This window comes from Equus caballus, chromosome 8 (assembly GCF_041296265.1).
Source record: "Equus caballus isolate H_3958 breed thoroughbred chromosome 8, TB-T2T, whole genome shotgun sequence".
Taxonomy (NCBI): domain Eukaryota; kingdom Metazoa; phylum Chordata; class Mammalia; order Perissodactyla; family Equidae; genus Equus; species Equus caballus.
In genome coordinates, this window is record NC_091691.1 from 83,477,903 (window position 1) to 83,497,327 (window position 19,425).

The 19,425-nt window shown below is 43.4% G+C and overlaps 1 protein-coding gene across 3 annotated transcripts in view; it reads right to left on the reverse strand.

Annotated features, from left to right (window-relative positions):
* The window catches only part of ATP8B1 (ATPase phospholipid transporting 8B1), a 111,532-nt gene that overhangs the window by 46,887 nt on the left and 45,220 nt on the right, over positions 1 to 19,425 (reverse strand). For 2 of the 3 annotated variants that reach the window (XM_023647868.2, XM_023647869.2), the window contains exon 2: positions 11,862 to 12,064. In XM_023647868.2, the coding sequence (XP_023503636.2) occupies positions 11,862 to 12,042 (181 nt within the window). In that variant the 5' untranslated portion in view covers positions 12,043 to 12,064. Of the gene's footprint in view, positions 1 to 11,861; positions 12,065 to 14,436; positions 14,517 to 19,425 lie in introns of all 3 variants that reach the window. The other variant, XM_070275741.1, reaches the window with a different exon arrangement.

Consider the following 19,425-nt stretch of genomic DNA (forward strand, 5'->3'; position numbering starts at 1 on the left):
CACTGATTTGTGCGTTCAAGCTTCCCTTGTGTGACACACACGCTAGGTGGGTAAACCTAGTTTGGATGAACACTTCTTCCTCTACAAACTGACAAGGAAGGGAAATTAACAACTAGTGTGACACAACTATTTTTGGAGAAAGGAAAATATTAAAGAAGAGCAGTGAATTTATAAGTAGAGAATAATAAAATTATCCATCTTATGACTATCATTAAAAAAATAAAGATATACTTTTGAAAACATTGTATTTCATTTTTTTAAATGATTCATTTTCTGGACTTTTATTTTATAGGAAATACAGACAATATTGCAAAAGGAACAAGTATGGACTACTGAAGAATGCAAATAATTAAGCTTATTATTTTTTTAAAACCACAATACCATCACTGAAAATGTCTCTTGCATCATTTTGGCTGCCATTTATTGGGTAATCATACTTGTCGTGTCATTACAAATGGAAATGTTCCTAGCATCTTTCTAGCTGAAGTGCAATTTTGTCAAAATGGAAAATTAAAATGGAACTATAAAACAACTTGTAAGCATTATTATAACGTATGCAACCAGAACATTTCTTTCCCACTCAAACAGGAGATCTAAATGGAAGTAGGTAAAAAAAAAAAAAAAAGATATTTGATAGGGTAATCTTGAATCCATTCTATTTTATGGCACTTTGCAAATGTATGAGCTTTTAATGGTTTACTTTAGCTCGCAGATGACTTGTGATATACCTCCAGTCATCAGTGTCCTAGAACACCCAGAGCTGCTGTTCTAAGATCCAGGAAGCCCGAGAAGGAAAATAGAAGACTCCTCGAGAAGGGAGCAAAGGCCAAGGGGAAGGGACAAAAATCAAACTCGGAAATACTCGAGAGGAAATAAGCTGCCCTGATAATGAGCTGGATTCTCTGGGCCTCTTGTGGCTTTCTACATTTGCTTCCTAATTCCATTCCCCCAGCCAGCAGTTCCCCCGTCTGTCCCAGTACCCCCCATCCCCAGCTAATTCGGACTACATGCCTCGGACAGAGGGTGGTATCCGACCTCAAGTAGGCGCAATAAGGGATCAACCAGAAATGACCTTGGTCTGTTAATTTTACACTTTCAGTAACATCCTGGGGAGCTTGGAGAAAAGTAATCAGGATGTCTTCATCTATGACTTAACCACAGCAGCATTTCTAGTTAATTTCAGAAATCTGACTGCCATCAAGTAATCAATAATCCTATTTCCAACAAGGTTCCTTGTTTGGCCTAATTCAGACAAATCAGAGGCCAAACAAATTGACGCCTTCTGATTCTTTCCCGAGTTTTAACGCTTGAGCAGTATTTAAATCAGAGAGTATTTAAAAAAAAGGTGAAAACAGTGTTCTGTGGTCAAATACATTTGCGAAAGACAGCATACTGCATCCCTCTCTTGGACATTCATAGACCCACTGGTATATTAAAGGCTCTGAGAAGTCCTGTAGTAAAGAAACATTTAATTTTACTTAATTCAGTCTTTTCAAAATTCATGTGACCACAGGCACATTTTGTAAAATCACAGAACCCTTATTAATATGGTTTGAGAAGCGCTGTGCTAAAGCACAGGCCTTTAGGAAGGGCAGCAAAACAGCACTTGGAGATACTAGTCTTTTTCACCATTTGCTAAGTACCCACTTGGAACAGAGAACTTTACTAGACACTTGGACCACAAGGCTAATTTATAGAAAAAGCAGGAATCTTGCTCCATTTTCTAAAATGGAAATATTGACTAAGAAAAGAGAAAAAATGATATATTTACCAGCAAAAAAGGCACCTTCACCACATGGCCCTTTGGTTAAAAGCTAGAAACATATCAACTAACAAGGGTGGTGCCTAGCAAAACCATCAACGCACGTGTCCAGAGATGCATTTAACATCAGCCAGCTGTGGCTCCAAATCATCCCCAAATCTGGTAACTGTATACTCAGTACATGTAAATATTGTTACATGATGTTCCAAGTGTTTCCATGGACACCAAGTCCTTTGATCATCGCCTTCTGGAAAAGGAAGTAAGCTTGGCCTGGCCTCTCATCCTCTCATTGCTGGTTCTGAATTCTTGTTTACAGACACATCAAAAACCAAAGAGCTGCATTAGTGGGTAGAAACTGTAGCAAACCAGTAGAGTAAAGAGATCAAAAGTTTAACATCAAAAAGAAAAAAACAAATAAAAAGAGAAATGGGTAACAAACACAAATAGACAGTTCATACAAAGGGAAATTCAAGTGGCTCTTAAATATGGGAAAAGATACTCAAGTTCATTAAAAAAACAAGCACAGTTCTTCAGTGTGGGACAAATTTTTATCCTATCATGGCAGAATATCAGGAAAGAGTAAAGAATTTGATGGCACACTGGGTTGAAAAGAGGGTGGAAAAACAAGCCCTGTCACGTGGGTCCTTGGAGAGCAATTTGGCCATGTCTACCAAACTTTCACACACACACCCACTGACCAAGCAATCCACTTCTAGGAATGTATCCTCCAGGTCTATACTTATGCACGGGAGAAATGGCATATCTTAGGGCTATTCAGTGCAGCCCTGTCTATCAGAAGGATTAGAAACAACCTAGATGCCACCATGAGCAGCTGGTTAAACATCCACACGATGGAAGCCTACGCAGCCTGCAAAAAAGAACCAGGCAGCTTTCTATGTTCCGATGGGGAAGATCTCCAAATTACACAAGTGACAAGAGCAGAGGGTGTCTACCATACTGTGCTTTCAGCTATGTGACACACAGAATTAATGTACAAGAGGAATGCACGCATGTACACATACTTGCACATGTGTGTATGTGTATCTACGCATTTATAAGAGCAGGTGCTCCTAAGTATTCTTTGCACATACAAGTGTGTGTACATCTCCAGAAGGACATACGAGAAAGCTGGTCACTGCAGCTCCTCTCTGGGATAGGACACTGCATGTCTGAGAGACGGAAGAGGCAGGGAGGGCAACTTTGTTTTCACCGGTACCCTTCTATAACTAGATCTATTTGCACGTATTACCTTTAAAAAAAGTATGTTTGCAATTCAATTTCTTCCCTCTACAGGTTTATATATAAAGCAAATATGTTAAGTTGCTTAGTTTTCTTATGGTTATTATACCATTGTATTTAATATTAAAAAAATACTATTCTAAAAGCAGTGGGATGGTGGGTAGAAATAAATCAAGAGAGAGAATATAGGAAAAGATGGAAATCTATGCAGTCATGGAAAAAACCCACAACTACATTCAACAATGAGTAAATCTTTAAAAATATCTTTGAATAAAGCCAGACACGCATAAATACATACTATATTCCATTCAAATCTTTCCAAATGTATGATTCCATTTATACACATAGTTTGAAAACACGCAAACTACAGTGTTTAGGGATATATATTTAGGTGGTAAAATTATACAGAAAATCAAGAGAGTTATTATTATAAAAATGAGAATAGAGGTTATTATCTCCGAGGAGGAAGGGAGAGAGGGTCTTCCTAGGGGGACTGCTACCATAAAAAACCTACTGCAGAGACTCAGTTTCCAAACTGGCAGTAAGAAAAACAAGAGCGCATTAGGTCTCCATGAGCAAGAGCTTCTCCCTCGAGGTTTGGTCATAAAATGACATTCCTCAAAAGCAAGTTCCATAAAACGAGACGACACAGCCTCATCACCCCTCCCCCATTACAATCATCCAGTGCAGGGACATCCCCCTACCCTCGACCGACACACACACACTCTTTATTTTACAAGCTGCAAGTTCCCGTGGTACTCTTAAGGCTGAAGTGGCAGACGGCAGTTCACAGCTGATCAGAGAAAGAAAAGAAGTAGGCAGAGTGGAATTCCCACATGCAGTATGTGTCAACACTCAAAATGCATCTAATCGAGTGGAAAACATAGCTCCTAAGCATGATTCATGGATTTCCTAGGATTTACAGACTGCAGTGGACTAGCTTCATAGGTCTTTTGATTCCAGATAAAAATTCACTCACTGAAGCTCTAGAGATCCACACCCTTAATTCCGAACTCGTCTCTGAAGGTACCACTTTCATCAGGCCTACAGCTCCGCTTGTTTCACATCCAATCTGAAGCTGAAGAGAGAGAACTTCCTCTGTACATCCTGATGCTCACGTGGTGATGCCTTTAAATCTTAACGATTAAATATTCCATCTTAAATACTGCCAACCAATGATCGTGTCACCCCTGAACAGAATTTTGAACAACAAAATTCTGAATTGGAAAAGACTCTGAAGGAAACGCAGTTTTGTATTCTCAAGTACAGAGAGCAAGCAACCCAGGTCTTTGAGGACTGCCTCTAACAAAGAGATAGCTGCGCATGCCCAGCCTACGTTCACAGGCATGCGCCTCAAAGGCCCTGACAAGCTGCTCTGTGAGTGGCTCAGCATCCCCTAAATGGTCTTGTTCACAGTATTACTTGGCTTTAAACAAAAAACAAAAAGAGTAATGACATTGAAGCCTCTGTCTGAATCATCTTCAATTCCAAAGCTGTAGAATCAGAATTAGTCAGTCTAATACACCATAGTCAGGCATCTTTGTTAACCTCACAAGCACTATAAGGTGGGCAAATGGGGCAAGTATAGCCCCAGGAAGCCCTGGTGCTGGCACATGACTGTGCCGTGTGGCAGTAGGCATGTGTGCTTATGGAGGGGTGGGGACAGGTACCTGAACTCACCCTCTCCCAAAGGATATGCCACTTACATGGGTGCAGCAAAACCCAAAAGTCAATCAACTACTCTCACTAAGGATTGCAGTCTGGGAACCAAAGCTCAGTGCTGTCTATTACCTCATGTTTAAGAATTTACAATTCTGTCACTTCCTAGAGACAAGGCAGTACCATTCTTGGTCATTTCTTAGCATTTCATCCTATATTTCTAGCCGGCTGGCCAGTCACGCAAGTGGATGTCCCACGGATATCCCAAACTCATCAGGTTGAAAACAGTCCTCTTCTTGACATACAAAGGGTCTCCCCCTCCCATTACTCATCTCCACAAATGGCTCCATTATCCACTGAGGCAGAATGCACTTTCCAAAGGTGGCCGCAACAGTATCTCCCATCCCGCAGTGTGACCTTGTTACTCCCTCATCAAGAAGTGGCATCTAATTTCCCTTCCCTTGAATCGGGCTGGCCTCAGTGACTCTCTTGCAACCAAGAAAACAGAGCACAAGTGATGCTGTGCAAATTCTTCTACCGGCTTCTGCTTTGATCTCTTGGGATGCTAGTTCTCCAAATGGTCCCTCTTAGAACATCCCCGTGACAGCACCACACCATGCTGGGAGGAGCCTGAGCCACGTGGAGGTGCTCCCATCAAAAGACCCAATCGAGCCTTTGAGTTATCCAGCTCAGGTGCCAGACATAGAAATGAACAAGCTTCCAGATGATTCCAGGCCCCAGGGGTTCAAGTCACCTCAGCTGTTCAAGGCTTCACAGCTGAGGGCCCAGACATCCTAGAGCAGAAACAAGCCATTCTCACCAAGTCCTGTCTGAATTCCTGACTCACAGAATCTGTAAACATTGTGAAACGGTCATTTTAGGCCAATAAGTTTGGAATTTTTTTTTATGCAGCAATAGATGACTGGAATATCCACTGGGGTGTGTAAGCCAGAAATCAGTCCTCAGGCCTCTTTTTACCTTGACCCTCACATCTAATGGGACTTGTGAATATCAAATCCTTAACATATACCATGATCTGTCCACTTCTCTCCATCCTGGCCATCTTGGTTTAGGTCCTCACCACTTTTTACTTGGATTATCATCTACTCCCTTCTCCCCACTGCTGCCAACATGGGATTTCTATGATAAATTCATGTACCCAACATATATTTATTGAGTGCCTGTTATGTGCTCTGCATGGGATAGACATGGCCACCAATTCTCATGAAGCCAACAGTCTAGTGGGAGCGAGTTTCATTAGCCACATAGTCATCCAAGGACATAATCATAAATGCCCTCAGGGGTATAAAGGGAAGTACAAAGGGCTCTAAGATCCTATAACAGGGAGTCTGCTCCAGGCTGGGGCTGGGAGTGGGGCTCAAAGAGGCTTTTCTAAGGAGGTGATGTCTACACTGAGACCTGAAGTGTGAGAAGGAGTGAGCCACAGGTGAGCGGCTGCCCTGGGCACTGTGAAGAGTGGCTGGAAAGTCATGGGGAAGAGAAATGCTTGTGTGAACTAGGAACTGAGGGTAGGACAGGATGGATGGAACACGGTGAGTAAAGATACAAGCCCCAAGCAACCCGCCTAGTCAGAAGAGAAAGACAGGGCCAAATCATATGGGCCTGAGCAGCCAAGGGAAGGTGATGGAGTCAGATTCCAAGTGGAATGAAGTCTTTTTCCATGATGAAGACTGGATTGATAAGACCAAACCTGGCTATGGAGAGGTCGTAGTGGGAGGAGGCCACTGCACACCTAGCCATGTTATTTTCAGCCCATGCTTTAATGGCTCCCTGAGGCCTTCAGGAGAGCGTCCAATCTCTTCAGTATGGCCGCTGCCCCATCTTATCATCTAGGCTCCAAGAATGACTTGCAGTTTCCTGAACTCTCAACTCCTTTGAGCCCTCCTTTATGGTTCAGCCTGGAACACCCTGCTCCTGAGACCACCAGGGTCGATTTACCTCTCACACTTACTTAGGACTCAGCTCAGGTGTCCTCACCTCCAGGAAGCCTTCCTTGACCAGGGAAGGCCACTGAAGAGCTCACCTGGTTCCCTATTCATACCTCTGTTGAAACACTCCGATACATTCATCACAAATGTCCACTGAGCCTGTACAACATGCCAAGCACAGAGGCTGGTGCGCCAACATCAGCTTGGAATAAGACAGATTGAACCCTGGGCCCTGGTAGCACTTACATATTAGCTGGAAGATGGGCAACATACAACCAGTCACCCAGTTTTTAAATTACACTGTGATAGGTGCTGAAAAAGAGGTGGGTGAGCACACATTAATCCTCTCTTCTCATGACATCCTCATTCCCTGAGGCTTACTTTCAGTTCCTCCATGTGCCACAGGCATGCCACCTTTCCTCCTGCCACAGAGACTCAGTATGCAGTCCGTATTCGGGACCCTCTTGCCTCTCCCCTCCCCTAATTAACTCCTCCTCATTCTTCATTTGACAGCTCAGGCACGGCTTTTTCACAAGGAAGCCATCCCTAACCCCTAACCAGGGCCGACTCCTTTGTCATAGCTCTTGGAGCAGAAATTCATGAAATTCATGTAAAGACCAAGTCATGCCCTGAGTGAGGCTCTTTTGCAAGCTTTAGCTTTGCCCCTGTAGTTTTATATGTGCCTGGATGGACTTTCCCATAAATACAGTTTTCTGTCTTCTCTATTTGAAGAGAATTATGCCTTGACCTCCTGCAGGCGTGCCGAACATTCTGAGACCCAATCTAAGATTTTATCTGAGAAACCACTGGGGCATAGGAAAGCACGAGGGTGGGGTCAGCCTATGTGTCCACAGGTCTACAAACAAAGAGAAAGCCGAGAGGCTGGATTCATGGGAAAGACTTATAAGACGGCAGAGGCAGGGACAACATTAAATCACCAAAAATGTCTTCAGTATGTGGGCAAACTCATTGCTGGGAAAATTAACTGTGTTTATCCCATTCATCTCTCCATCTATTCACTGTACCTGGATTTGGGGACGGGAGGATCTGTTGAAAAGAATGACTCTGTAGCTTCAGCCTGGGGAGTCCAGGAGCATCTGAATACCCCAAAGGGCATGGGGGGACAAGAAGATCTGACGATCCAAACACGAGAGAGGAGAAGATGTGTGGGGGTAGATGCTTTAGGTTTGATGTGAAAGACATTAAGGGAGGCACTGGTGGGGTGTGTGACAACAGCTTCTATTTATTGAGTACCTACTACATGCTTGAAACCGTTCAAAGTCCTCTACGTTTATTTTCTAATCTAATCCTCACAACCACCCAATGAAGTAAGTACTGGCATTAGGCCAATTTTACAGCAGGGGACACTGAGCCACAGAGAGAGGAAGTCCCTTCCTCAAGCGCACACAGCTAGAAAGTGGGGAAGGCAGGGCTGGAACCCACACAGTCTGCGACCAGCATCTTCCCTCTTCACCACCACGCACATCGCCTCTCAGAGTCCCGCACAGAGATGTGGTACGTGAGGCAGACTAAAGGAGATTAGCTTGCCAAAGGAAGGCCTGTAGAGAGAGAAGAGAGTACAAACAGGAATGTGAATACTTGAAGGAGGGGGCAAGAGTAGCCAGAAGGAAGGAGAAATTGGAGAAGTGTTGGGACAAGAGAGTGTCATCATCTGCCAAGGAGCTCAGCATTTCCTGAAGCAGAGCCTGTTAAAAAGGCCAAGCCCTTCAGGAACAACAGAGATTGAAAGACGATGGTTGACAAAAAGCTCACTGGACTTGGCACCGGGGTTCTTGGTGACCTTTAAGAAAGTGTTATCCATAGGGCAGTGGGGCAGCCCACGGAGAGGAAGAACCCAGGAGAACGGGAGGATGCAGTGGTGGAGAAATGGGTTTCCAGAAGCTTGGCTATGAGAACAGGAGATATAACACTAGCTCGAGGCAGAAAGCAGGACTCAGGTAAGAATCTGCTGTAGGAGGGAAGCTGTGAGTGTATCTGTAAGCCAGCCAGAGCAGGAAGAGGGGAGAGTTCATCAATTAAGCAATGCTGCCGAGGAAGCAGGAGACAGCTTTCTCATTCCATCCCCAGGCTCAGAAGAAAGAGCCAATTTGCACTGATCCAGGAACTCTCTCCAGAGCACTCAGTTACTCCCAAGGACTTCATCTCTAGGCTGGCTCCTGACTGGCACAGGATTACCCAAGGAGTTGATCTAGGGAGACCAGGATGGTGAGGTGGTAAGCTAGAAAAAAATCCTAGCCTTCTAGAAGGAATTTTAGGAACCAGTGACTGAATAAAATCAAACAGGTTTCTTTAAAGCCAGAACTTCTTAGACGCTTTTATGCTAATAAACAACCTTCAACTCCAAGAAGAGGATATATATAGAATTCGGAGTTTCCGGTCTCAGGGACCATAGAATCTTTGCATCCTGGAGCATCTGGCAGAACTAGTGTTTCCCAGAATACACTGTGAGTAATACTTTTCCAGTATGTTCAGGAAATGAGAGTGTTCATCCCACAGCACGAAAAACATTCCCGCTCATTTTTGTCAAAGTAAACCAAGGGTAAAGTTACTTCGGTAAAATCTGTGGGCCTCTCTCTTCCTCCCTGGCACATTCTAACAGCATGTTTACACTCGTTCCTGATTCTCACAGCACACAGTAAAGGTCCTTCGACTAGAAAGCATTTGCAGTGGGTCTCTCCTAACACTTGCTTAACATCTAAAGCTCAGCTGGGTTAGGGCATCTTTAAAAAAAGAAAACCGACTTTCTGCACTAAGACGGTATTGCTAAAGAGATGAATGTGGTTCACGCACTTTTAGGCACTGCTCTTCTGCAACGGGCACTGGCCCCTGGTGTTACTCAACCCAACGGGACTTCACAGAGTGACTCATGCTCTGGTGTTCTAAAGAACTGAATTCTTGGAAGAAACTGTCCTTTATGTAAAACGTCAAGACAGATAGATGATGGTTAAAAAGAAAAGTCAGAGCGACATTGGGCTTAACTGGAAAAAGGGCCAAGTGAGAACATGAGAAAAAAGTTAAGAGAAGGGAAAAGGGATGCAGAGGAAGAAAGGAGGGAGAGAGGAGGAGAGGAAGCAGATTGGTTGTGGGGAAGGCACGGCAGAAGTAGGAATGGGGGAAGAGAATTCCAGCATTCCAGCACTTGCTAAATGTCCTCTGTGTGTTTGGCAAGGGCAGATAGAGGTGTTAGAATAATAAGATTTTTTAAAGTCACAGGCAAAGTCATTTGACAGAGGTTTTGAGAAATGAGAACCACCAAATTCTTCTAGAAATATAAGCCACCACTGGAAAAGACTATGAAGAGTCAAGATCAAGTCAAGCTCCCTCAATGCCTGTATGCTGAGGGTAGAAATCTACAAGAAATATGACCTGCAAACTGAAGGATCAAGAAAGGGCCCTGAGCACCAGAATGTGAAGACAGAGTTAGAAAAACAAGACATGAGAATTTCTACATGTTGCTCTGACATTTCTGCAGACAACCAACCCTGGTCCCTTGGTTGCATCCTGGATCCCACATCTGATAGAGTGGCACTGAGCACCAACAGTAACGTTCACCTTAACCCCACCGAGCCAATTCTCTGCCAACTCATCAGCTATCCGCACATGGTGGAGATTCTAAGATTGTGATAAGAAACTCAGAAGTACAGTGGGGGAAGGAATGAGGAAGAAACATGTTATTCATTATTTGGGCAATCAAGTAGAACTCCCCTGCTAACTTGTCAGGCTACTTCGGCTTTATCCCCATTTGAACAATATCCAGCCAGGACCTGTTACGACAGAGGCCACATTCCTGTTCAAATTGGCAGTGATTCCATTTTAATTTAGCTCAATTATCATGATTTTAGTACCTTCTGCTTTGAGGCAGAAAGCACTTAAGTATTAATAATCAATAGCCTAACATTACAGCCAGAAATCCACAGTAAGGTCTAATAATTCTAAATGCTTGACATGGAGAGCCGAGGATGGGCAAACGATGTACATGAGTTGCTGGCCTCGCCAGGTTTCAGAGCCTGCAGGGGGAGGGGGCCCACATGGACCTATGCACTCCCCCACATCAAGAACCTCCCCACAGAGAACGGCTGAAGAGAGGCACCCTCTGACCAGACCAGGAAAAATCATTACATAAGTTGGATTTCATGTCTTGTCATTTTTCCTACAGGTGAAAACTCAAAAAAAAAAAAAAAAAAAAAAAACAACCACCCCACAAACCAAACTCAGTTTAACCAGGCAGCAGAACTCCAGAAGGAGAGCCTAGGTAGGGAGTGACCCAAGGGAAGCAGACTTCTGGCCGACCTGGACGCGCAGACCAGCAACGATGGAGACTTTAGGGAACCAAGAAAAAAAACCAGAGGTTATTCTGATGGAGCCTGTAGAGAGATGCATCTAAGGAGCCAGAAACAGAATAATTTCATGGAGACTTCTGTGAATGGGAAACTAAAGTTATTTACCTGGAATTTGAGGGGCTGTGGAGGAACCATTTTTGACCTAAAATCTAGAGCAAATCTGGGGTCCAAAGAGAAAAGGATCTGCTTCCTCCTGGAGCGGAAGAGCCGCCAGAAAAGACCACATTGGTTTGCCAGCGCGGGAGCACCAGTAGGAAATGAAAATAGAGAAGCCACGGGGGAAAAAGTATTATCGGAAAAGTAAGGTACGTTCTGTTATCCTAAATGATGGACTGTCGATGGCCATTTTCAAGAAACATCAGTAGAGCTGAGAAGGTCTGACAGAGCCCATAGGGCCCATGGAACCTAAAATATTTACTGTCTAACAGAAAAAGGTGGCTGACCTCTGGTCTAGACCCTGTCTTGAAACTGCCCTGACTTTGGGCAGGTAGCACAGTTTGCTGTATAACAGGCCCCTCACGGCAAGCAGAAACCCATCAAAAATTTCCTGATAGAGAGCCCAAACCATTTGATATTCACAAATGACTGAACAAAAGGTATGGTAACTCCAAGGTTCCTGTGTGCAGTAACAAGCAAATTCCTCCTTGTAACTCCCTTCTAAAAATATAGACACTAACCAAGACCTATTTTCTCCGTAGAACTCGTCAGGTATGGTTGACTAGCCTTACATCCTGAGGATGACACGTACTTGTTTGAGCCCATCAGCCATTCTCCCGGCTGCATCCTAAGAGAAGAGGATGCCTCCTGGACCATCTACAACCGGCCGGTGCCACTGCCCATGTGAGGATTCGCAGGGACCCGACAGAGGCTCCAGGTCCCAGCAACTGTTACCTTTTTTGACTGGCTCCCGGTTTTCCTCTGCTTCTCGGTTGACTCGATTCTGTTCCGGCTCAACCACAGGCCCCTGGTCTTCAAGTTCATCTTCTGTTTCATCGTCACTGTAGGGTACCACTTCGTCATTAGGTTGAGAATCCTCCTCAAATGTTGTTTCTGAGTCTCTTTCTGTATCCATCCTGCTGGCAAATTGGAACTATCTGGTTTAAAAGAAAGAGAAACCAGAGTGAATTATGACTCTTGCCCAGTTTTTGGTTGAATTCTGCCTGCACCTGGTTACAACGCCCTTCCAACAGAACATTATCTTACTAATATGTAAATATGTGTGAATAGCACCCAAAAGTTCAAATTATCATGCAAATAAGAACAAAACCATTCATTATTGATTAAATGCTTGGGTGAGAATTAACAACAAAAAAACAGATGGATGCAAACTTTTTTTTTTAAACAATGGTATACAAACTTTAAGGCAGTATTTCAAATTGTGGGTTTCTGTACAACGAAGTAAATCTAGTGGGTCACAACCAACATTAAAATAAAATGAAACAGATTATAAAATATCAGAATACAGCATGCATAGCAATAAGTGGTACTGTTTGGTGAAAAAGTTTTATGAAACTGACAGACAAACACATTTATTTGCATTGTGGATCCTAATGGAACTGAATTTCTTATTGTGGATTGCTGACAAAGTTTGAAAACTACTGCCGTAGATATCTGGTTTCTGCTAACGCTAATATTCTGAGCCTTTACTCCGTGATACATTTTAAATACAAGCTTAGGTCCTCAAATTTTACTAATGACTTCCTGGGAGCACTCTCCAGACTATTTTCCTAACTGCCACCACTTGCTCCCTGTATCTGGAATTCGTACTTGTGTGTATATCACTGTATGAAGTGACGCATAGAAGTGACAAGTATCACCACAGTTATTTTTACATTAGGAAAATATTTACACAAATACCTCACATTCGTGAGAATACACATACAGCCTGGAATTATTTACATAAGCATCACTCTGCCGTGTACTCAATCTTGTTAATAATAGCAGCTCACATTTACTTAATGGTAACTGCACGCCAGGCCCTGCATGAAATGCTGTATAGCCATCGGCTCCTTGAAACTTCCCACACCACCATGGTGAAGACATTATTGTTATTCCACCCCACAGAGTGAGAAAACCAAAACTCTGGGACGCTGAATAACTTGTACAATAATTATCAAAATTTCCCAGGAAAAAAGAGATCTTCTATATCCTATTTTTGTGTTACAGTTTGTTACATATTTTAATCAAGCGTAAGTTTCCTTGAGTGAAACGATTTAGCTGATTTGTAAGCTTTGTACCAAAATCTAGCATCTTGGACATCTAAATTTTTATAGCCACAAGTGTACATCTAGGAAATGTGCAAATATTCAAAGAGAATTTTGTCCACTATTATATAAAACAGTAAAACTCAGAAGCAACCTAGATGTCCAATGATTGACAACTGTGTAAATACATATTTATTAATTTTCCAAAATTTCAACAATTGCCAAGCATGATTTTAAGGGAGATGATGCATGTAAAGTGTTCGCTTCAGTATTCAGTCTACGGTTAAGTACTCAAACCTTAGCATCGTTATTGTTAACAATTATTTCCACAGTTAGAAAAAATGTTATTTATAATAACAAACGGAACAGTGTGGAGAGCTATCCCTTTAGGCTTTTCCATCTCCAAAAGTCACTTCTAAAATGCATTTGCCCCAGGGGCCGGCCCTGTGGCCGAGTGGTTAAGTTCGTGTGCTCCGCTTCAGTGGCCCCAGGTTTCAGGGTTTGGATCCTGGGCACAGACATGGCACCGCTCATCAGGCCATGCTGAGGTGGGGTCCCACACAGAACAACCCGAAGGAGCTACAACTAGAATATACAACTATGTACTGGGGGGGCTTTGGAGAGAAGAAAAAAAGAAAAAGAGGAAGATTGGCAACAGATGTTAGCTCAGGGCCAATCTTTAAAAAAAAAATGCATTTGCCCCTCGTTGGGAAGTAAAATATGAGACTACTATAAAATATGAGTACAATTAAGCACAGGCATATTCAGTTTTAAAACCTCTTAATTGCAGAGTAAAACATTTTCCCTCTTTCCCATTTTTCTGTGGGTTTGTATATGACTATTTTGTGGGATTTTACACATGTTTAAATGGCCTTACTTGTGGCTTTGTAATATACTGTCATCTATGCTTTAGCTAATATTTAAATTCAATACACTCTTTTTAAAAGTGCCAAACCCACAAAGGCAAAACTTTCACCAGAAATCTTTCAAAACAAAAACCATAAAAGTGGTTACCATTTACTGAGCACCAACTATGTGTCAAGCAGGACAACCCTGCGAGACATTATTCTGCCATCTTACAGATAAGGAGACTGAGGCTCAGCTGGTCCGTGGCACAGTTGGGATCTGATCTCTCCTTTACGGGGGCACACAAAATACTGAAAAGTCTGAAAGCACCATATAGAAACATTTTTTTACTGTAGTAAATATACGTAACATAAAATTTACCATTTTTAAGTGTACAGGTCAGTGGCATTAAGTACCTTTTACAGAAACTTTTTGTAAATGATCATTTCGTCCTCATTATTGCCAAGCACCTCCACGCTTATTTCCCAGGTTAAGACTGGATCCAGTCCAAGGTTGAGAGAGGAAACAGACAAACAGAAAGGAATGAATTCGACAACCACTAGCACATGATCCAAAGTAAGCAAGGCCTTACAAAAGCAACTACTCACTGCCCGAACATCCACCACAGGCAGATCTGTGCAGCCAACTTGGAAAGCAGGGCCAGGGAGCCTGAGCTAAGCTGGAAGTTCTCTGTTGTATGTGGGTGTAATGCAGACACACGGGAATAGCTTAGCTCTGTTATCTTAGGACTATCAAAGAAAAATTAGGAAGAAATCATTTCCTTTTTTTTTTTAGGAAGATTAGCCCTGAGCTAAGATCTGCCGCCAATCCTCCTCTTTTTGCTGAGGAAGACTGGCCCTGAGCTAACATCTGTGCCCATCTTCCTCTACTTTATAGGTGGGATGCCTGCCACAGCATGGCTTGTCAAGCAGTGCCAATGTCCGCACTCGGGATCCGAACCAGTGAACCCCGGGCTGCCGAAGCGGAACATGCGCACTTAACCGCTGCACCACTGGGCCGGCCCCCAGGAAGAAATCAAGAAATCATTTATTTGAAGCCCTAAGTAACATAAGGAAGCTTTCCAGGTCTAAACCAAGATCCCTATAAGGCAGGCACTACAATATATAATATGGATTTGGAAATGTTAGAATGCCTGTTCCCACCGCTCCAGCACATTGCAGCCACCTGTGCATTTACTCAACCTCCGTAAGCACCTGCTAGGTGCAGACTACCGCACTAGACCCAGGACAAGAACTACTTAGAGACTTCCAGGTTATCGAGGGATGCAGATAAATAAACTCTGTGTGACAGTCACGAGACATAGCAAGGCCAGTCATTTCTGCCCAACACACACCTCCAGTCCATTCCCTCCTCCCCTTCACAGCCATGCCCTGCTTCAGACCACCAGCATCTCTCTCCTGAAATGCCGCAAGTGGATTCTAACGGACTTCCTGCAATCAACTTCCACAAGGTCCCCAGAGTCAGGCCATTCTCCTGCTTAGAACCTTCCTGGGTGTTATGGACTGAATTGCAACCCCTAAAGTTCAAAGGCTGAAGCCCTAACCCCCAATGTGGCTGTGTTTGGAAATAGGGCCCTTAAGGAGGTAATTAAAATTAAATGAAGTTATATGGGATGGGTTCTGTTCCTATAGGTCTAGTGTCTTTATAAGAAGAGAAAGAAACAACAGAGAGCTCTCTCTCTTTTTGTGCATGCACAGAGGAAAGGCCATGTGAGGGCACAGCAAGACGGCGGGTGTCTACAAGCCAAGGAGAGAGGCTCCACCAGAATCCAACTCTGCTGGCGCCTCCATCTTGGACTTTCCAGTCTCCAAAACTGTGAGAAAATAAATATGTGGTCTAAGCCTCCCAGTCTGTGGTATTCTGTTATGACTACCCAAGCAGACTAAAGCAAACTAATACACTACTTAATTTACTTTAAATTAAATCCAAATTTCCCCCAGCTTTGAGAGCTCTGCACACTCCTACAAGCTCCTTCTTCCTCACTACTCCTTAGCCCCAGGGCTCTGCTTTCAGTTCCTTAAGTAAGCAAAGCCTTTCATACCTCAGGGCCTTTGCATATGCTTTTCCTACTCCCTGAAATGCTCTTCTCCCAGTTCCTTGCACGGCTGCTGTTTTTCACACTTTAGGTCTCAACTTCAACATCCACTTGCACTGATGGTATTGAGCAGGGATTGCCCTCCTCTTCCTGCTCGCACTGGCCTCCTGACCACCTGCATTTCTATTTCTTTCCTCACACGCACCATGATTTGTAAATATACATTTGCTTTTCCTTACTTATCATCTGCCTCCCCCACCAGACCACAAGCTCTCTAAGAACAGAGTCCTATCAGTGAATCCTCAGTGCCTACCACACAGCTGACTTTCAAAGATCTAGGGAAAGAATAAACTTTCAATGAAGTCTTCAGGGGCTCACAGAGTTGTCTTATGAAAGGTTCTTTCACACCTTTCCACAGTTCACACCTACTACCCAGTAACGGACTTCCAAAAAGCCACTGGACGAGGGCTGAAAGCTTCACAGCAATGATGACAGAGAACAGGAACACCAAGTTCAAAGGTCGTACAAGATGGAGCTTCTTCGGCGTCTGACTCATTCAAGGCCATCCAAAGACTACTGCCTGAGATTTCGCCATGCACACAAAACTAAAACAGCCTTGTGGTCAGGTACCGAGGGAATCCAAAGGGAGCTCTTATCTTTCATGTTTATCACTATAACCCCAGCACCCGGCAAGTGTCTGCCACACAGGAGACACTTTTGCCTCGGTCCTTAGGGAGCTTACGGTTTAGGTGAGAGTCAGCAAATTACAGCCTGTGGGCCAGATTTGGCCAACCACCTGTTTTTGTAAATAAAGTTTTATTAGAACACATCCTTGTTCATTCCTTTATGTATTGTCTTTTACACTACAATAGCAGAGTTAAATAGTTGTGATAGACACCATATGGCTTCAAAGTCTAAAATATTTACTATCTGGCCCTTTACAGAAAAAGTCTGTTGATCCTGAGACTAAAATGAAAGATAATAAGAGACAGCAATAAAACAAGTGCACGTCAAATGCCAACAACCAGATAAAGTCATTGCTGACCAGGGCAAATCATGCATGCTTTGGGAATGCAAAATAAACTACCTGGTGTAGTGGTAGAAAATTGTCCCTAAATAATCCAGTTGCCCTATTGACTGGGAATGGTACTGCTTCGACTGCTACACAGCTGTGTGACTAGAGAAGATACACAATTTCAGGTGCCTGTGGGACAGCACACCATCACCTCCCATTTCGTATGAGAAAAGCTGTGGTTGTGCGTCTTCTAAACATCCACACTCAGTTCAAAGTGGTATTTCATCATTAATCCATGTGTTATAATCATGGCACCAAATGTAAATGTGAATAAATGTTAGAGCAAAGGGACAAAAGATTTATCAGGATTTTTTTTTTTAATTCATCAATGTAATATAGCATTCAAGGATTCTTCTGGTCCTATGACCTTAAGAAAACATCCTTAATTAGCTCCTGCCTAGGCTGAGAAGAAGCGCAAATTATTGGAAAGAACATGGGTCTAGATTCAAATCCTGGCTCTACTGTTCACTAGTTTATAACTTGGGTGGGTCATTTAACATTTTGAAAGTTTATTTTTTCCCATCTGTAAAAAAAAAAAAAAAAAAAGAGGAGGTGGATATTTATCTTTCAAATATTGTGAGGATTAGTTTAGATAACTAATGGTTGTCAAAGATCCTAGCAATAGCCAACAGATAGTAGAGGCAATGCACATGTTGGTTTTCATTCCCTTTTTCTTGAAAGACAAAGACTCAAAGACTACACCCACCACAGAAGGGAACCTCATATGGCCACTATGACGTCCAAGTAATTCCAAAGAAGAGCCCCGTCTAAGACGCAGAAGCAATCTTCTCTATTATCCCAGTTAGTTCAGACACATGTCACGCTCTGTTTGGAATCTGCCTAATACTCTTGAGAGTAAAATCTGACAAGACTGACGACAGTTGTAATTAGACAAAGAATCTCATGAAACAATAGTAATAAACACATCTAAGATCTAGATGAAATCTAAACTTTATAATGTTACAGAAACAACATGATTACTGTTTCTAGAACAAACAGGGTTATATTTTTTATTTCCCAAACTAAAGCCTAGAAACCTGGGATAACTAATGTAAAACTAAGGGACAATTCAGTCGGGACCCTTACTCATGACAAAAAAGGCTTCTTTGCGTCCACAGCTTCATCTTCTGTTCCTCCAAAAGCCCACCCTGGAGCCCTCTGCCACAAAGGCCTGCCCACCATTGCACATCACACAACTTCGATGGCTACCATTGAAAAAAATGCAGGGGAAATCTCAAAATGTTGACCTCTCAGAGAAGGGCAATTTTTTCATTTTCCTGATAAAACTTCAAGGATTTCTGGGTGATATTGTCCCACCTCTGTCATGGGCTCCCCAACATATCCCAGGAATGATGATGACTTCTTGTCAATATCAGGTAGCCTTACAGTTCACTGAGAGAACCCTGACAGTTCACTAACTAGTTTTCACACACATCGTCTCGCACAATTGTCATGGAATTATTTGGAGACGTGTGGCCAGCCGCCATCATTGCCATTTCACCAGCGAGAAAACTGAGGTGATTAAGGCACTTGCCCAGGGTGTTTGCTCATAAGCAGTAATGTCCGACTGGATTCAGGCTCCTTCACCGCATGGCCAAGCCTGTGCCAGGTGTGGAGCAGTGAACGCATCATGGGTTCAGACTGGAATTCAAGCCCTGTCCAAGAAGCATCAGAGCCCACTCCCCACTGTAAGCGTCAACTGCTTTCCCTCCTTTACACACCAACTTAGAGCCTCATTAGTCACAAGAGAAACCTAAGCAGAAAAAACGGAGAAACTGACAAGCAAAATAAAGCAAACTTTGCTGTCTACAGACAGGTCTCTCCTACACCAATGAATGGTAACATTTTAAAGTTCCTCCCAGTTGCTATCACATTAGAGTGTACTGAAATCAATAATTATTTCCTAGGTGTTTTGAGCTGGGCAATATGGGAGTCACGGAGGTGAGTAAGAACTCAGGGGGGACTGGAGAGAGATTTTCAGGAATGAGGAACAACTGGGCTGAAGACTCAGCGGCAGGAAAGTACGAAGCACCCACCCAGCTAAAAGATTTAGGGGTGCAGGAGAAGAGCTGGTAAAGGCTGGTGGGAGTGACCCTCCCCGGCCCACTGAGGCCTTGACCAGGCTTCCTTCCAGGGAGTGGGAGGAACCACTGGAGGCGCCTGCAAGGAAAGGAGCGTGATCTGCACCACGCCTCAGGAAGATTAATCTGATAGAGTAGGCAGTGTGGGCGGCCAGGAAGGTGAGAGCCGGGCAGGGAGACCGTCCAGAGGTCA